The following is a 19225-nucleotide window of genomic DNA, read 5'->3' on the forward strand; positions in this document are numbered from 1 at the left end:
TACCAATTGAAATCAAGTAATAGCACGTAAGAAAGAAGAATTTGAACCTCGTGTCTTATAGCCTCTCGAATAAAAGTACAGACGTCTCCGTATCGTTCCGCATGACTCTACTAGACATGTTCTTGTACGATGATATCGACGAACCTGGCTCTAATATTAACTTTGTCACGACCCAAATTGCCATAAGTGGCACCCACACTAATCTTTCTATGAGAAAAGCATCTAAATCAAATCATTACCCAATCACTTAATCAATATTAAGATTATATTATTATAAAATCAATATAATAATAATAATTCAGGACTAATCATTTTTAATGCGGAAGTCAAACAAACTACTTACTAAAATCTCCAAGACCCAAAAGTCATCGTACAATAACTACTAACAAAGATCATGTCTAAAGAGATATCTAAAAATAAAGTAAATAAAGAATATTTCATTGTTCGAAAGATAGACAAGAACAAAAAAGATGACACATGGCAGCCTGGAGATGAGGTGCTCACCCTTGGATCAAGATATGGTATTAAACTCTAGAGGTGAGGTCATGTCTTAGCCTCTAGAACACTTTTTGCACTCAACAAAAGAAGAGTATAGGGTAGTGTCAGTACAAACCACTATGTACTGGTAGGTATCATAGGACAACTCAATTTAATAGCATGTACACAACATAAATCAAATAAAAATAAACAGGCATCATCATATAACAAATATTTAATGAATCAACAATACAGCAACAACGGGTCAAGTAATGCTCACAAACAAGCCACATAACCATCAAGAGTATCAACCATACTGTAAATATCCACAGAATCAACGCAAATATATACATACATGCTATGGGACTTATTTTTACCCAAATAATCATGACCTGCACAGAATAATCTATGTTCATGTACCGTACCGGTATGGTACCCGATCCACCATATACATATCAATACCAACGTGGTACCCGATCCAACATATACATAGTCGTACCGGCTTGGTACCCAATCAAACATATATATATCCGGCGTGGTACCTGATAAGTCATTAATTTAACGACTCGTTAGCAACTTTTAGGCCTAAATTATCATGATTTTCTATTAATTTGATCGTAATCTCTTGCTTAATGCTCATTTGTGTAGGTAAAAGTTAAAAAGGAAAGATGGGCAAGTCATTCAAGTCAACAAAAGGCCAAATGTGAAGGAAAAGAGCCATCAGTTATGCATCCACTTTGCATCTGCTTTGGATCTGTTTTGCATCTGCTTAAGAGTTGTTTCCATCTACTCTCCATTCGCTTTGGATCCGCTCAAGCAAATCAAGAGCAAGGTGATAATTTTGTAATTTTGTTAAATGTGCAAGCGGGACTTATTTAAGGGGTCTTGTAGCTCATTTCATCCATCATTCTACAACTCTACCTCCCATATTTAGTTTAGGGTTTTTGTAACTTCTTAGATCTTGGAGCAAGACTTGTACTAAATTTTGAGCTAAGAAGACATTAGAGTGACTTTTAAGTGTAGATTTGGCTTCACCCATTGAAGATTCATTGAATTCTAAAGTGTGGTTTGCACTCTCTTTATTTTCTTATGGATAACTTTGATGAAAATAATGGTTTATTTGTGTTTATTATCATTATGAGTGGCTAAATCTACCTCTTGAGATTATACTTGATTAGGATGCAATTGTATGTGGGTAGTGATTAATTTGTGCATATGTTAGTTTGTTGATGATGGGTTCTATTATTACTTGAGTAATGTGATTGATATTTGATGGGTGAAAGCCCCAAATACCTATGTGGGTTTGATGGGTGAAAGCTTCAAACTCTAGAAGGCTCAAGGTCATCTTTGAAAGAAGGGTTTTGGGTGAACTTTAGGAATCCATATCATCCTCGAAAGAGGGATGTGAAGACCAAAGAAATGGTAGATAATTATGTGTGTAGTTTGCGAATCTATCACTATTTTAGATGTAAGGGTGGTTGTGAAGTTAACTATGCCATGGGTTTCATCCTAGAAATAGGAATTTCAAAATGAGGTATTGGGTGGTTTTGATTGACACATTTATTAGGTGATCGAAAGATCCAACGAGTAAAATCTTTGTTGTTTTGTCGAAAGACTAGCCTCAAAGACGTTAGACCTAGCCTACCATATCATCAATAATTAGAATTTGTATCAAATTGTCATGTTTTCTTACACATCTTGTACCTAGGAAAGCATAGACCCAAGATCCGTTTTAATTGATTACACTCTAATTGTTCGTAGTCTAGAATTAGTCCATGAAAACCCCAATAATTACTTTCACATGTGACACGATTGAAAAACCCCCAAACCATTTTGCACCTTCGGCTTGAATTGGGCAAGCACTCCTATTTCGAATTAACTCAATCGCCACTCACATTGTTCCTCGTAGATTCAACCCCGACTCTTGTTAGATCAATATATTGACAATAACTGCCTTGAACTAAACTAACGTGTAAGTTGAGCGTTAGCAAAAATGGTGCCGTTGCGGGAGAATAATTTGATGTATTGAGTTATTTTGAAATTTTAGATTACTTGCTTAAATTTGATCTTGTAAATATTTGTTAGTTATTTTCTTTTGTTTATTGTTTTAGATATGTTTTTAGTTCTTCTTATTTGTTAATATGGAATCATAGAATGAATGTGTATTTGGTGGTTGGTAGTCATACCTCGATGACCAATGTCCATATTATGGTAGACACCACTTTCAGCGAGATTGTAGATATGCTCCCTGGGAAGAGATGTGCGCACCATCTCAACCCTCTTGGGAGCATAATTGTTCTATATGTGATGGTCGAGATGGACATCAGTACCATTGTCCAAATGCTAACCCAATTTCTAGTTCTTCTTATGATTTTGATAGGTCTTATGAGAATGAAAGTGAGGAACGAAGTAGAAGAAGTAGTGGCGTCAAAGCAAGGCTTCAACGTATATTGGAATTGACAACCACAGCGGAGGAGGAAGCAACTATTATACATAAGAAATTTAGAGAGAAAATAAAGAAAATAGAAGACATGGGCATGTAAATAAACTCTTTAGACACCACAACCATGCCCACTCTCCTAAATGAGCTTGACATTGAAGATTCCTCGATGATTAGCCAATAAAACAAACCATCAATGGAATGAGATGCCAAAATAAATGTAATGGTGCTAGAGCCTAAAGAAGAATCCAAGCAAATATCTTATGAAGACTCTAGCCCATTTTGGGGTGAAGATGACCAATGGAATGCAGCTCCGAAATTAGGAAAAATATCCCATTATGCCCACTTTTCCACATTATGCTTGGTGGATTTGATGAAAGTCAATCCACCTGACCAAGTGATGAATATTGGAAAGAGGGAGAAAATTCTTTATATTTTGGAGTTTAGCCTTCTGAATAGGCATACGAAAACCCCAAGCTCAAAGGCCAAGAAGATCAACTTTTGATGTCCAATTAGTGCCCTATTGAGGTTCTCACCATTGCTCAACAATCCCACACGAAATTTTGATGCAAAATTAGGCAAACAGTTCAAGTCTTCGAAGTGGGGACACAAATAAGGATAAAAAAGGCATCGTGCCGCGATGTTAACTAAGGCATTTTTTGGGAGGCAACCCAAGGAATTTTGCTTGATAATTTCTAACATTTTTATTTAATTAGAAACTTGTTTATAGGTGTTTGTAGGTGATATCATAAGTTGGATAATATAAAGAAATGTTTGGGGGCTCAAAACTATGTCCCAAACCAATGTTAAGCCGGGATTTCACACCAAATTAGCTGGTACCAACTTGGACCTGCGTTGTACATGCTTAAGAAGTCCAAGCACAGGCCAAGAGCACCTTGGACACAGCTGGGTAGCAGCTATTCTGGTTGAACCTACTCTGGACATGCTGTAGCAGTCCAAGCGCAGGCCAGCAGTAAATGGAACGCAGAAAGAAGCTAGAATGCTGAATGGACGCGATTGTTGGACATGCTTCAACAGACCAAGTGCAGGTCAGCCACATTTTGGATGCAGGAGGGCTCAACATATCTAGGTACAAGTTGGTTTGTCCTGCGTTGGAGCTTCTTGAGCAGTCCAAACGCAGGTCCAGCTATAAGGCACACAAATGGTCTTTAATTTGAGCTAAAATTATTGCACTTTGTGCATAAATCCAAACACAAATGGGTTGTCCTTGGATCTAAAAATTGCTAAGCATTTCATTTGTTTTCAACCAAAATTCAAACGTTAAAAATTCTTATTTCAAGAATGCATCACTGGATACTTACATTGGACTTTTCTTTCATCATTTTTCTCTCTTAAGTAAACCTACAAGGTATGATCTTTTCAATGCAAATGGTGATCACATTTTATGAATTCTTTTGGTTTAAATTTATTTTATTTGAGCTTAAGTTGATAAAATATAATTATTGAGATGAATATTTTTGAATGAAGACCTTGTCTTACATGCCCAATTGTAAATTCATGTTTCCATACGCTAGTACACACCATGTGTTTGATGAAACATCCATTTGAGGGTTATTTGCTTAATTGATTGGTGGATGATGTAATTTGGTTAATATGATCAAAAGTGGTGTGGGCTTGTTCACATGTGATGTTACTTTATCTATTCAAGCTCTCATTTTTTACGCACATCACATATTTGTTAAAATGTTAATAAGAGAGGAATGCCTTATATGTTTGTAATGGTTAATGTAAACTTTCTTTGGGGCATTTATTGATCGTTTTTAGAGGATGAATTTGAGTTCAAATGATCTTAAATATTGGATAACCAGTCGTTTTTGGATTGAGATTATTGATGAATATTGCATCCATGGCTTGATCGATAAATGTGTTTATCATAGCATTCACGGGTGAAGTTTGAGTAACCCGAGAGACATGAACGCTTGCGTTGCCCTATGATAGATAATGTGAAACCTTTCTTAATGGTATAGGATTGAATGTGTTCCTATCAGTTCCATAAATGTTTTATGAGCTAAATGAACGATAGGTGAAAATGTGAGGAAAGAATTCCATGAAGTGTGATGATAATATTGCCTTCCATGCACCTAGGTCTTTCTTTAATTATTTAGGAAATAGCAAAAGTTCAAAAATGCTTTCAAAATGTCATTGGCAAGAAATAGCATGATTTTGAGAAAAAAAAACAAAAATATAGTTTTCTTTGGGAAAAAGATCAAGGATGTTTGTGAGATTTCTTTTGAGTGAGACCATTAAATTCCATTTTTGTCTCTCTCTTTACAAGAATGAGTCTTTGACTCGGAGTTACTTAGTAAGCTCAAATTGTTCAAATTGGTTAGGAGATTAAGTCTTTGCTCTATGAGTACAATGCCCTGTGTGGTAAGATCTTTGAATAATTCTTTTACATATGCATAGTCTATAACTTTTCCCGAGTGTGTTCTAAGCAAAATTCTATACAATCTTGGTTTGGAGAATGACCCAAGGCCATTATTGATCCGTCACATAGCCAAATTCCCACCTTAACATTTTTTTTAGTTAACCCCTTTTGAGCCTTTTTACCCATTTTTCCTTCTTTTTGTAATAATAACCTTGCTACAAAATCTAATCTCTTTTTAAAACCTTACTTTTGGCACCTAACCTCCTTTGATGAATCGAATGATTTAAAGAAATAAAATATAGGCGAAAGCCTAAGTTTGGGGGATTTATGTAGTTGGGACAGTAATGTAAGGGTGGTTCAACCCCTAAGTTTTTTGAGGGGGGGATTGGCTAAGATGATCCAACAAAGGTGTATGCAAGGTATTCTAATCATGTGCTTAAGAAATAAGAAACACACTCAATGATAAAATTGTCTAGCCTAACCCATAGAATGTGAAGAGAAATGAGGCAAATGGGGAGGCTACGAAGCGCTTAAAGTTAGAAAGTCTCTTAAAAAAATTGAAGAAATAAAATGGAGGCATTGAAATAATGTGTAAATGCTAATCACAAAGGTTAAAAAATTGGGAGATGATTTGAAGAAGAATAAGGTGAAGAGTTTTAAATTTTGGGGGTAGTTAGGGTTGAGCATTTGCATTGACGGAGGTATTTTAGTCACTTGATCCACCTCCCACACTTTAAAACTTCATCTTGACCCACAAGACCCTAGTGATTCCAAGCTAAGTAAGTCTACATTAGTGACGAAAAACTCAAAGGGCAAGCTTATGGGTCTACTCATTGTACTTGAATTTCTTTGCGAGAGTGAGTGTGAATTCTTTCGTCATTTGGGCTCCTTTAAAAATTTAAATATTTTATGTGTGTGTGGAGCTAACTCTTGCATTTGAGCGGCATCGATCTTTTTGGTAGAGAGTGAAATCTTACTATTAACTTAGGTAAATGGGTAAGATAAGTAGCATTGTGAAGATAGAAACAATCTTCGAAGATTTTGAGTCCCTTCTTAAGATGATTTGTGGATTTGGAAGGTTCATTTGATACAAAATTACATCCTTGCTTTTTAAATATGAGCTTATTGAATTTTTTTGGTTTACTTATTGCCATGACGCGTTTGAAAAGTCTTTGTAGAGTTTTGTTAGCTTTTTCCTTTAGTATATCTTTCTTTTGGGTGGATTTGAGTTGAATACCCTATCTCATTAGATTATTCTTGGTTGCTTGAGTACAAGCAATAGTTTAAGTTTGGGGGGGTTGATAAGTCATCAATTTGACGACTTGCTAGCACCTTTTAGTCCTAAATTATCATGATTTTCCCTTGATTTGCTGGTAATATCTTACTTAATGCCAATTTATGTAGGTATAAGTTAAAAAAGGAAGATGAGCAAGTCATTCAAGTCAACAAGAGGCCAAATATGAAGGAAAAGAACCATCTTCTTTGCATCCACTTTGCATCTACTTTGGATCCGTTTTGCATCTGCTTAGGAGCTGTTTTCCATCTACTCTCCATTCATTTGGATCCGCTCAAGAAGATCAAGAGCAAGGTGGCAATTTTATAATTTTGTCAAATGTGCAAGTGTAGCTTATTTAAGGGGTCTTGTATCTCATTTTCATCCATCATTCTACAACTCTACCTCTTATATTTAGTCTAGGGTTTTTGTAACTTCTTGGAGCTTGGAGCAAGACTTATACTAAATTTTGAGCTAAGAAGATATTAGAGTGACTTCTAAGTGTAGATTTGGCTTCACCCATTGAAGATTCATTGGATTTTAAAGTATGGTTTGCACTCTCTTTATTTTCTTATGGATAACTTTGATGGAAATGTTGGTTTATTTGTGTTTATTATCATTATGAGTTGCTAAATCTACCTCCTGGGATTATGCTTGATTAGGATGCAATTGTATCTGGGTAGTAATTAATTTATGCATATGCTAGTTTGTTGATGATGGTTTCTATTATTGCTTGAGTAATGTGATTAGGATTTGATGGGTGAAAGCCATAAATATCCAAGTGGGTTTGATGGTGAAAGCTTCAAACTCTAGAAAGCTCAAGGCCATCTTCGAAAAAAGGGTTTTGGGTGAACTTTAGGAATCTATATCATCCTCGAAAGAGGGATGTGAAGACCAAAACAATGGTAGACTATTATGTGTGTAGTTTGTTAATCTATCACTATCTTAGATGTAAGGGTGGTTGTGGAGTTAAATATGCCATGGGTTTTATGCTAGAAATAGAGATTTCCAATTGAGGTATTGGGTGATTTTTTCCCTTCTTTGGCCAGCCTTAGCCCGCCCCCCCCCCTCCCGTTTGGTTCAAATAAAGAAAGTTTAGTAGAAACATCAAGAAAGTTCTATCTAATTCTAAAAATTGCACCACATACTTGAGTTGTATTTAAATGAGCACAAATTGATTGGGAACGTTGTATTGTTGCAAAGCTCAAATACTCCTAATATACAAAACACCACCTACCATTCAAAGCATCCTAAAAGAGAACAAATAAAATGAAAAATTATTGGATGCTTGCAGGTAGATTTCAATTTTTAGGATATATGAACAAAATACGTATTATCAAGGCGATGAGTGTTAATTAACAAGCTTCTATACTTTAATTTATGATACAAAATGGTATAAACTTTGAATCAGGAAAAATATTAGTATGTAGTGTTAATATTGAGAACCATAGATGGAGATGGTGTTTAATCGAGAAAAAATATTGCTAAATTTTTTTGAAGGTTGAGATGGTGTTTAATGGAGAAAATTTTTGATTTAGTGTTTGTATGGTTGTTCTTTGTTAATGGACGAAACTAAAAAAATTGAAGGAGATCAGTGTTGGTGAAAAATATATTTGAGGTTGTTAATGGGGGAATTTGAGTGTTGTTGTTGATGTCTTGGAGAAGAAAGAAGAAGAAGGTGTCCATTTTTTTTTACAAAATTTCTATTATATTTTAAATATAATATTAGTGAAATTGTTAATTTTTTTTTTTTAGAAATATACGCGCATTTTTTTTCTTGAAAATATCGCGTCTGCATTAAGGGTGAAATTAATACACTTTAAAGAATTTAACGGGGTAAATGAATGAAAATTTAGTTTAAGTGCTAAGGTAAATTGAGCGTACAAGTTCAAGGGGTAAATGATGTCTTTTCTCACATAAATATTACGTTCGAGTGTAAGAGTGTGTTTGGTATGATGGAAAATATTTTTCATGGAAAATGTTTTCCTGGAAAAAGTTTTTTCTGGAAAATAAATTAGTTTTCTACTTATTTTGTCATGTTTGGTTGGTGAGCGGAAAATACTTTTCAAAAAATATTTTATGGTATTTGGTTGATGAGTAGAAAATATTTTTCAGAAAAATATTTTTTAGTGTTTAGTTGGTGAGTGAAAAATATTTTTAAAAAAATACTACTAACTGTTAACTGGTATACCACTGTCTTTAGCAACTCAACAATTTGCAAGAACTAATTTAAGCATAACAAATAATATCAACATTGAATACTAAAATATTACAAGTCACTAAAATTTAAGCAACTACTAATTAGCAAATATAGGAGACACTTTTCAACATTGTGTTTGAACAACCTCAACATACTACAATTAATAGAAATACAACGGAACGAAAAACTTATTCAACCTTGTGAAACAGGCTACATCGATGACAAAATGGAATATGCAATTAACAAAAATAACATAAATGAGTCTTCCTCTATGCATATGGAAATAACAGTACATTCAATGAATATTGAAAAAGGAGAAAATTCTCATTTTCCCTATTTTTTATTTCAAGCAGTAAACATTGAAACAAAGCACTGTGAAAAATATTTCTGAGTAATGTGAATTTTTCGAATAATATGAATATGAGTGTTGTTGGGGTGGAGAAAAGGAGTGGGGGTGGGGGCAGAAGTCACATTTGTCATTTTTCAGAAAATGACTTCCCTTGGTCCATAAGGGAAATCATTTTCCCTCAAACAGAGGAAAATGAGTTCTTTTGAAAAATATTTACCCAATGTTTTAATACAACCAAACAAGAAAAAATAGAAAAACATTTTTCAGAAAACATTTTCCATCATACCAGACACACCCTAACATCCCTTAAATTTTACCAAAATACAATGAGTTAATACATAAAAATGACCCTAAACTTGACACCAAATTATAACTTTGACCTTAAACTTTGACAGTGCACAAATATGACCTTTAACTATTTAAAACTGCACAAATATGACCTCCAATCTTACGTGGCAAAATGCATGTTCAACACACAAAACTCGGCGCGTCCAGCTTAAAATCTAATGACATAATACATAAATATGACCTTAAACTTTGACAGTACACAAATATGACCTTTAACTATTTAAAACTGCACAAATATGACCTTTAAATGACTCATGACTATTGTTTTTTCATTATTTTTGGCTCAAAGATGAAAATGATATCCAACTTCTTTTGTCATTGCGGAAAAAGAGCAATATTAAAGATTTATTAATTAGGCGGGTCAGCCTCATACAAAAAAACCGAACGGGTATATATATATATATTATAAAGCAGAGGATGAATTTAAGTTATATAATATATCTAAATATTATTTATTTAAATATTATATTAAAGATGAAACTATACTAATAATAATAAAAGTTATAGTTTTAATAAAACGTTATTAAGTTAATGTTATTAAGGATAGTAGTAGTAGTATATTAAATTAACGTTATCAAATTAACGTAATTAAAAGATTTTATTAAATTAACGTTATTAAATTAACGAGGGGCGGACCTACGTGGTTGCCACGGGGTTCACCTGAACCCCTCGGTAAAAATTACGTTGTATATATATAAGATAGAAAATGTATATTTATGTACGTATATTAATGTTGAACCACATGAAAAAAGGCACTTAGATAGCCCAGTGGTGTTATTTGCTCTTCTTGGGTGCTTCCTTCAGTCTACTGTGCGGGTTCGATCCCTCCTAGTGGATGTTTTTTTTTTAATTAAAAAAAAAACTAGGTGTTGCTGCTATAGAAATAAATAAAATAATAATAAGAATAATTTTTTAAAATTAAAAAAAAGTTAGGTGCTGTTATTATAGAAATAAATAAAAAAATTATTATTATAATAATAATAATAATAATAACAATAAAAACGACGTCGTTTTAACACAAAAAGTAAAACTTTGACAGTGCACGAATATGACCTTTAACTATTCAAAACTGCACAAATATGACCCCTCTCCAAGTCAGTCCTTCTAATGATGTGGCACCGTGTGATTGAATTATCTTTCCACGTAGGCGTAAGTGATACTCAGTATGGGGTTGCAAAATCGGAGGTCATATTTGTTCATATTTTGAATAGTTAAAGATTTTATTTGTGCACTATCAAAGTTTAAGGTCCACGTCATAATTTGGTGTCAAGTTTAGAATCATTTTTATGTATTAACTCAAATATAATAGAAGTCAATATGTGTTTGACCAAGAAAACCTTTTTATGAAAAATTATTTCACTTTAGTGAAAAGTGAAAATAATGGTATTTAGTCAATAAAAATTATTTTATAGTGAAAATTATTTTTGAAAAGGTGAAAATATATTTTACTTATTTTTATATTTTTCACTCTTATTGATCTCATAAAATTTTAAAAATAACTTCAATTTATATTATGCAACTTCAACTCTAACTCTCACTCAAACTCTAAAAAATAATTATTTTCGTGATCAAAACAGGGTCAATGGGAAAAATATGGAGCAACCTGGAGGCAAAGTTTGTCATTTCCAACTGGACTTTCTTGAAAAAGAAGTTACTTTCTTTGGGTGACCTATTAAAAATAGGACTTAAGAATGAAGAATCCCATACTTGCACTGTATTAGCACATGACCATCTCCCCAACCATGCCTACCCACCTATCTTTAACTAACACATTGTTTTCTTCTCAATTTTTCTTTTTTCTTTTTTCTTTTTTCTTTTTTTACTACTTTAATGCAGAGATTGGGTTACCTACCTTCCAAACATGTCACATGTTCTTTTCCTTTTCTTTCTTCTTTTTTTTCTTTTTTTCTTTTTGCCTTTTTGTTTAACTTCTTTTGATTCTAGAAGCACATTAAAGCTAACCACCACAAGTCCACAACCAATAAAAGTGAGGGGTTATATTCTAGTTTCATTTGTTTGGATGTTAAAAAAAAAATAGAAGGAAGATTCCCTTATTTCCCACTCAATACAAACAAGAACTAAAATATCACAAAACCAACATAGGTATCATTATTCTCTTATTATTATGTAGTGAGTTGGTTGTGTTATTAGGTGGAGGAAAATCCGCCATTCTTTCTGGAACCTTAACATTAAGCACTTGATTCCCAACAAACACATTTATTAATTAATGTAGAACTATATTTTACTCCATTTAAGCAAACATTTGACAGCTTAACCATTGGCCAAACGCCACTTGATCCAATTCCAATGTTACTTTTCTTCATATATATACTCTCTATGTCCATGTTCATATTCAACTTGACATATCGGTTGGAAAAATGAATATTATTTAATATTAAGAGTAACATAGATATAAAATAAAAAATATATCTTTTGATTTTTCAAACTGAACAAATAAAATTGGACAATATTAAACGAGTAAACATGAACTAATTGGAGTAATATCTTTCCCTTCATTTTCTATTTGGTGGCAATATGCTGATCTAAAATTGATGTTTTTCGAAGTTGAAATAAATGGTCAAGTGACCTTGCAACTATTGAAAGCTATATTATCATAGGATTAACATCTCGATAAGTGAGTTGTTAGGTCGATGCACGTCATATTACTTTCCTCCTGGTTTGACTAGTACATTTCTCATAAAACATGCATTTGTGCTTTATACCTTGAATTAAATATTTAAATTTTCTTTTTAAATATTTTATTACAACTTTTCTAATACATTATTCATAGCTAATATGAGAAGGGAATTGAAATATTATTAAATATCAACATACATTTATTAATCTTTGTAATATAATTCGGTTTAAGCATTGTGCTTTGAGACTTGTGTACCTACCCCATAATTGATAAAACATCGCACTAGTGCCTCCACCTTTTGAAACATTGAACCAAATTCGAATTCATAGAGAAATTCCCACACTCAAAAAAGAACACAAATTATGTTGAGAGCTCCAGGATTTGGGTTGTTTTGTTTCTGCACGAGTCTTCTAACTAGCTATTGGATGAATTATTTGTTGTTGATACTGTTTTTTTCCCAGTATTATTATGTATTTTACTTGAGCCGAAAGCTGTGACGGACCCAGGATTTAAGGATAGTGGGTAATTAAAAAATTTAAAAATTGAAAAAAGTAAAAAAATAACCTCAATGAGGTTCAAACCCAGAACCTTCTTCCAATGAAGGACCTTAAAATCAACTTATATGTCAATACACCCAACCAACTTTTGTTTTAATGAATGTTTTTATATGTTTTATACCTATTTTCATATATTTTTTTATATAATTATATCTATTCCGCATCAAATTTAATAGATACCGGAGCAACCCAAAATAAAAGGTAGGTGCGCCCCTCGCCGAAAGTCTAGAACAAATAATGTGTTTATTTTCGTAAGGTAAGGATAAAATTGTGTATTTTAAAAGTGAAATTTCACTGAATTTGATTATTTTTCTTTTCCATTTTCGATGAAAAGAAGAATGACAAGAATAGATGTAGATGTAATTAATTAGAGACGGATTAAGAATTTGAACTTTAAGATTTATCATTGATTTATTGAGTTCAAAATTTATAATTTATATCAAATTAGCGGAATTTTTAACGCATTCATATAATTTTAAATTAAAGCTGGTGAATTCAAAATAACCGTTTCTTCCTCTGATCTCATAGATAATAGTAAGAATTAAACAAGAATCTATAAATTCATCTGACTTTTTTGGCTCATAAAATGTAGCCACTGTCCACTACCTGACCATTTACCAAACTTTTATTATGTTCACGTTTTAATTGCTTGCTCCATTATATATATATATATATATATATATATATATGTAAATTAAAGTTAATAAAATCCTTGCTTTTTAATAGTCAAAATTAGAATCTATCTGCAAGATGAATTCCTCTAGATAAGATTTGATTGGGTCGAATCTTGTCAATTCCATACTCAGGATTCGGAAAGAAGAAAAAATTGACCATTCCTTCACAAAAATGATGCTATGAGCATTATTTTTAAAGTCAGAATATTTATCAAGCTGAACCATAGTGTATGTGATTTCTTAATTTTTTTGGTAGCTTCTAAATATTTTAATATATTCTAAAAATTATTTCTATAAGTAATACAAAAAAACTAATAATTTGACTTTGTTACTTGGAAAAGTTAATCTTTTATGAGGGCTGGAATAGAAGTGTACTGTGTGTGAAAAAGACACTTGTGATGAAGTGGACCAAAGAAAAAAGAAAATAATGCGGCTTTCCACATAGAATTTATGCGAAAATGTGTCTTTAGCCGAACCAGAAAGACAATTATTGTGATGGACATGGACACTACGTAGGCAGAAAATACCTCACATGGCCAAAAATATTGTTAGGTGAAATTACTATATACGATACTATTATGAAAAATATCAATTATTATACGATATGGAACCTAAAAGGAAAATCCTGGAAAAAAAAAAAAGGTTAATCGAATTTCGAAATACTAAAATGTTCGACTCAATTGTGCTTATTTTACTATCTTATGTTTGACTCAATTGTGCTATTTTACTATCTTATTTTTCTTATAATACTGTAATAATCCTTGCAATATCTTACTTGTAGAGTTGTACTTGATAATTGATAGGTTGTAATAATTATGTTTTCGCTAAATTATATCTATAAGTTTTTTCTTCTTTTCAAATTAGGTTAACAAGTTCTAAAGTTGCCTAATTATTTATTCCTAAATACGAAATATATTTATAATTGGATCAAATCATCGTAGACATTTAAAATTTACTTCACGTCGGATAGAATTCCAACCTCACCTTTTAAACATTGACTTCAATATTAGTACTCATATACTTTAAATTAACGACTTTATACGAATTTAAAGTAAGAGTGAAAGTAAATAGACTGAAATTGGAAAACTAAATACATGTTTCAATTCATAACATGGTAAGTTGTTGCAACAATTGTACTAACAAAGGTTTGTGAGTGGATGATTACAATTAGAAGGCAAAAAATGAAAAACAAAAAATATTAATATCTTAACCTAAAAATAACATATTCACTTATCATCACAAAATGGTATTTCAACAAAAAATTAAAATAAAGTACGAACTTAAAATTATCCAAAAAGGTCAGTAATATCTGTAAAATCCAGTGGTGTTTTTGCATTTACCACAATACTGAGTACCCCCTTGATATCCAATTTGCCAACATAAACAAACTGTTTTTGCCACCGTCTCCGATGCGGTGGCTGCTACCGGCACTGCCACCGTTGGTGGCGGTGCTACGGTGGCTAAGAAGTTGTATGAGGCAGTTGATTCAGCTGAGGAAATATGATCAGTATGCAATGGTAACCCTATTGATAGTTCAAGATTTATCATAACTTGTGATGAGGGTATTTTTGGTATAATGTCTAGTGGCTTTGTTTCCTCAGTAGTACCACTACTGCATTTTGTTTCATCGTATGATGATGACGTGGCAATAATAATATTAGGTTTTTGATCAACGTTTTCGAAATCCATGTTGATGTTTTTGGTGGTTGTTGTGGTGGTGGGAATGGTGGTTGTGATGGCAGTGGTGGTGGAGATAGTCGCGGTAGTGTTGAGTGACCGGTGAGTTTGAGGATCAATGCCGCGGCTGATGAGTTTTCGCTTAATGTGTGTATTCCAGTAGTTCTTGATTTCATTATCAGTTCTTCCCGGCAGTCTTCCGGCTATAACTGACCATCTGCAAAGGAAAAAAATATAATTAGAAAATGTAAAATAAGAAGAAAACAAAGAAAGTTGCTCAGGAGACATTGGAATATTAATCAATTACAACTATTTATAGTTAAGAGAATATCAAAGAAAAAAGGATTGTTTTGAGCTAAATATTTCAAATGTTTGTTCTATAAGAAACTTTAAACCCATTATTTTGTTCAAAATTAACTCTAGAAACAGAGTCAACTGACCACTTTTTGACCAGATCTCTAAGAAATAGTTACATCATCTTGGATTTTCAACTGAAGTTTTTTGAAAAAATTTAGAACTCACGAATAATAACACTGTTTTTTAATTGTAAAGACTAAAAATTGATTATTTGTGAATTTTAACCAAATCTAACAGCTTTCTACCTCTTTGCATCACAAATCATTTCTAGTTACTTCAAAATTAAGCTTTAATTTTTGAATTTCTTTTTCTTTTAAAACAAGAATAATAAAGTAATTATTAAAAAGGACTTCAGAATCTCAAGATTTTGTAGGTTTGGTATTCCAAGAAACAGAGAAGTCCTTCTCCCACTTGTTGAAAAAATTTACTTTAACCACTTTTTTCTCTAGAACATCTAGTCTTCTTTTTTAAGTTCTTAAATGCGGTCCCAAATTGGCCAAAAATAAATAACTGTGACTTTCTATTCCGATTTTCACACATTCTTTTGATACTAGTAGTAAAAAATTGAAAATAGCCAAAAAAATATATGTAGAAGGTAAAAACATACTTGTTTCCAAGCAAACTATGGAGTTTGATGATCAATTCATCTTCTTCTTCAGTAAAATTCCCTCTTTTGAGATCAGGCCTTAGATAATTTATCCATCTCAATCTGCAGCTCTTTCCACATCTTGACAATCCTAAAATATTCAAAAAAAAAAAATCCATAAATAATCATAAAAATTAAATCTTTACACAATCTAAAAAAAATAAAAGTCTCAAATCTTTAGGATCTTTTTCTTTTCTTTTTAAGTGGTATAAGCCTGATCATGGCAACAGATCCAAATACTATTAGATCCTCCTAGGTTCGGAATCGGAATTTAAATTTGATAAGTTCAATCTATAAAATAACTTGTTTTTAACTTTTATAATTATAAGTTCAAAAATTTAACTCAAACTAATTATAAGAACAAGAAAGTGTGACTAAGACATAATTTTCACCATAAATAAATTCATACAGAATAATTTTTCGACGAAAAGAAAGAGTAGTACCTGCAGCTTTAGGGAGAGAACGCCAGCAACCTTCACCATGAGCACGAATATAACTGATGAGGCGTTGGTCTTCTTCTTTAGTCCATGCTCCTTTATTTGTATGTGCTTTTTCACAACAAGGTGAACGTCCCATATTGCTTTCTAATTTTTTTTATTTTTTTTGCTTCTCTATAGTTTTACAAGAATTTGAGTTTTGGATAGCTAGTGCGTAGTAGTACAAATATACTAGAGAAAAAGTGAAGAGTTTGATGATAATTGGACCCCTAATAATAAGGGACTTTGTCTCTTTCACTATTGTTTCTCTTGTTGATAAGACTAAAACTGTTTGGTACTTGTAGTGTTGGTTTTCTCTGAAAATGGAGATGGATGGAGAAAAAGGGAATATAGAAAGATATATATCTTGAGGGGTGTGGGGTGGGGTAGGCCTTAAAAGTGTTAGGTAAGAAGTGTGGGGTAAAGCTTTTAATTTGCTTATTAGAATAGACTTTGGAACTATTCCCTTTTTCTAACCGATGGGTCTTTCTTTTTTTAGATTTTTCTTTGAGTTTGTTGTGTGGGGTGGGTGGTCGGGGTGAAGGGGTTGTGTGTGCGAGAGTGGTGGGGTCGGGGTTGGCAACAACAGGTAAGAACCAGATTTTAAACTTGTAATGTGTAGAATGTCATTGCATTTAGTAATAACCTTACGTAGTTTATGTAGTTTCAATTCATTTGTTTAATTTTAATTTATAAAAAGTACAACACAATAATAATATATTTAATATAATTTTATAAATAAAATTTAAGAAAAATAGTATGCATAATCTTATTCCTATCTTACACATGTAAAAAAAATTATTTTTAATAGATTCTCAACTCAACTAAAACATATACAAAATTGAGTTAATCTAATAATTTTAAAATGCGATGTTCCTTTTGTCTTAGTTATATTCTTTGATCATGTACGGAGAAAAAAAAGAAATACTTGAACAGTTAAAAAAAAGAAATACTTGAACAGTTAAAGATGATCGTAATCATCTTATTAAGGGCAAAATGAGAAATTTAAGAATTATTTGGTTTGAGTATTGAAAAGTTAATATATGTATTAGTTTAATGTATATTGATAGTATTTTATTTAGTATATCTTTTATATACTCTATTATGTATTGAGGTATTTATGACTAATACCTAAAAATCCATGATATTAGTAATGTAATAAATCTTTTTTTTTTATTTTCCGCAGGGGTTCTGTATTGTATTGGAGTCCGACTAATTCGAATTCACGCAGCGTAGGGCCCTGTTTTGTACAACATTGGAGTCCTACTCAAAATTCGTGCCGCGTAGGGCCCCATTCGGGGAGAAGCAAAATCCATGATATTAGTAATGCAATGAATTTTTTTTTTGGTTTCCCATCAGGGGGTCTGTACCCGCATTGGAGTCTGACTAATCCGAATTCGCACCGCGTAGGGCCTCATTCAGAGGGAAGCGAAGGGTTTTTTCATATTCAGGATTCGAACCCGAGACCTCTGGTTAAGGGAGGAACAACCCCATCCGCTGCACCACATCCTTTGATGGTAGTAATGCAATGGATCTAATGCATGTATTAACATGCTAAAAGACACTATTATCCCTAAAAAAATTTCCGCATTCTTTGCAACATACATATTGAGATTATTATGTAAGGAATTTTTTTTTTTTTAGAAATTATGTAATTCATGTTATTTTTAATACATTAAACCAAATTTTGTATAAGAAAAATACAAATATAACTAATTCAAATACATTTAATACAAATATTACTATACACCATAATTTATATTATTTTTATACATTCTAACAAATCACTCTTAAAAAGTTATATCAATACAAAAGTTGTTTTTTGAGAAATACAAACAAGTACACCCTATAAGTTGAAAGAAACAATATACTGTAACTGTTACAATCTAATAAACTTATATTAACAGTTTAAAAATCATTATACTCCCTTGTCTCGTTTTATATGCCAATTTGTTTAATTCTTCCAAACAAAAATTATTTAATTTAAAATTTTTTCATCTTAATGAAATAAGTTATATTATTTAAGAATTATTTTAAATTATAATTTTTACAGTTAAAGTATATTAAAAGTATGAAAATTATGTAGATATATAAACAAATGCAAATTACCTGAAGGTTACATATTCATGTTCCACTAGTGGTAGTGGTGAAGAAAGAAAATGATGAATTTGGTGAGGAGGGGTAAAAGGGGATTTGGATTTGGTAGGTAGATTTTCTTTTATGATGAGTTGTCCTTGTGCCAAAGTAGGTCCCTCTTTATTACTTAATTACCAATCTCCTATTTTATATAATATCTGGTTCCCACTTAGCACATTTATCATCCATCACTTACACTAATATTGCCACGTGGATCGTACATGTGGTAGTTTGGTGTTGTCCCACTTATAAATATTGATTGATCATGAGTACTTTCACTCTTTTCTTTTATTTCTATATATATACTTCTTCACTATATATTTAAAGTAAAGAAAAAATAAAATTGAATTCATAAATGATTTGTTAGGTAAGATAGTAATTTATTTTGAGAATGATTTTTAAAATGAATTTATTTATATTTAGATAAAGATAAAGTTGTTTTATTCAAAATTAAGGGTGAGATAATAATTTCAAGATAACTAATTTGAAGATAATTATTTTGATATAACGTATTCTTCAGCATATGAGTCCTAATGTTGTAGATCCAATTAATATAAGTATTATGACTCATGATAAAACATACACTTT

General features: G+C 31.9%; 1 protein-coding gene across 1 annotated transcript; it reads right to left on the reverse strand.

Annotated features, from left to right (window-relative positions):
• Window positions 1–14423: 14423 nt before the first annotated feature.
• Window positions 14424–16866, reverse strand: LOC107855865 (myb-related protein 330). Its single transcript, XM_016700875.2, has 3 exons — window positions 16469–16866; window positions 15987–16116; window positions 14424–15239 (listed from the first exon to the last, which is right to left on the reverse strand). The coding sequence occupies exons 1-3, from the start codon at window positions 16599–16601 to the stop codon at window positions 14645–14647; spliced, it is 858 nt and encodes a 285-aa protein (XP_016556361.2). The 5' UTR covers window positions 16602–16866; the 3' UTR covers window positions 14424–14644.
• Between the last annotated feature and the right edge of the window lie 2359 nt (window positions 16867–19225).

Source organism: Capsicum annuum, chromosome 6, assembly GCF_002878395.1.
Source record: "Capsicum annuum cultivar UCD-10X-F1 chromosome 6, UCD10Xv1.1, whole genome shotgun sequence".
NCBI lineage: Eukaryota > Viridiplantae > Streptophyta > Magnoliopsida > Solanales > Solanaceae > Capsicum > Capsicum annuum.

Excerpts from the sequence above, each read along its gene's own strand:
- LOC107855865 (XM_016700875.2), bottom strand. The coding sequence starts at position 16,601 with ATGGGACGTTCACCTTGTTGTGAAAAAGCACATACAAATAAAGGAGCA. Across the intron at positions 16,117-16,468 it reads TTCTCTCCCTAAAGCTGCAG|GATTGTCAAGATGTGGAAAG; the intron begins GTACTACTCTTT and ends TGAATATTTTAG. Across the intron at positions 15,240-15,986 it reads CATAGTTTGCTTGGAAACAA|ATGGTCAGTTATAGCCGGAA; the intron begins GTATGTTTTTAC and ends TTTCCTTTGCAG.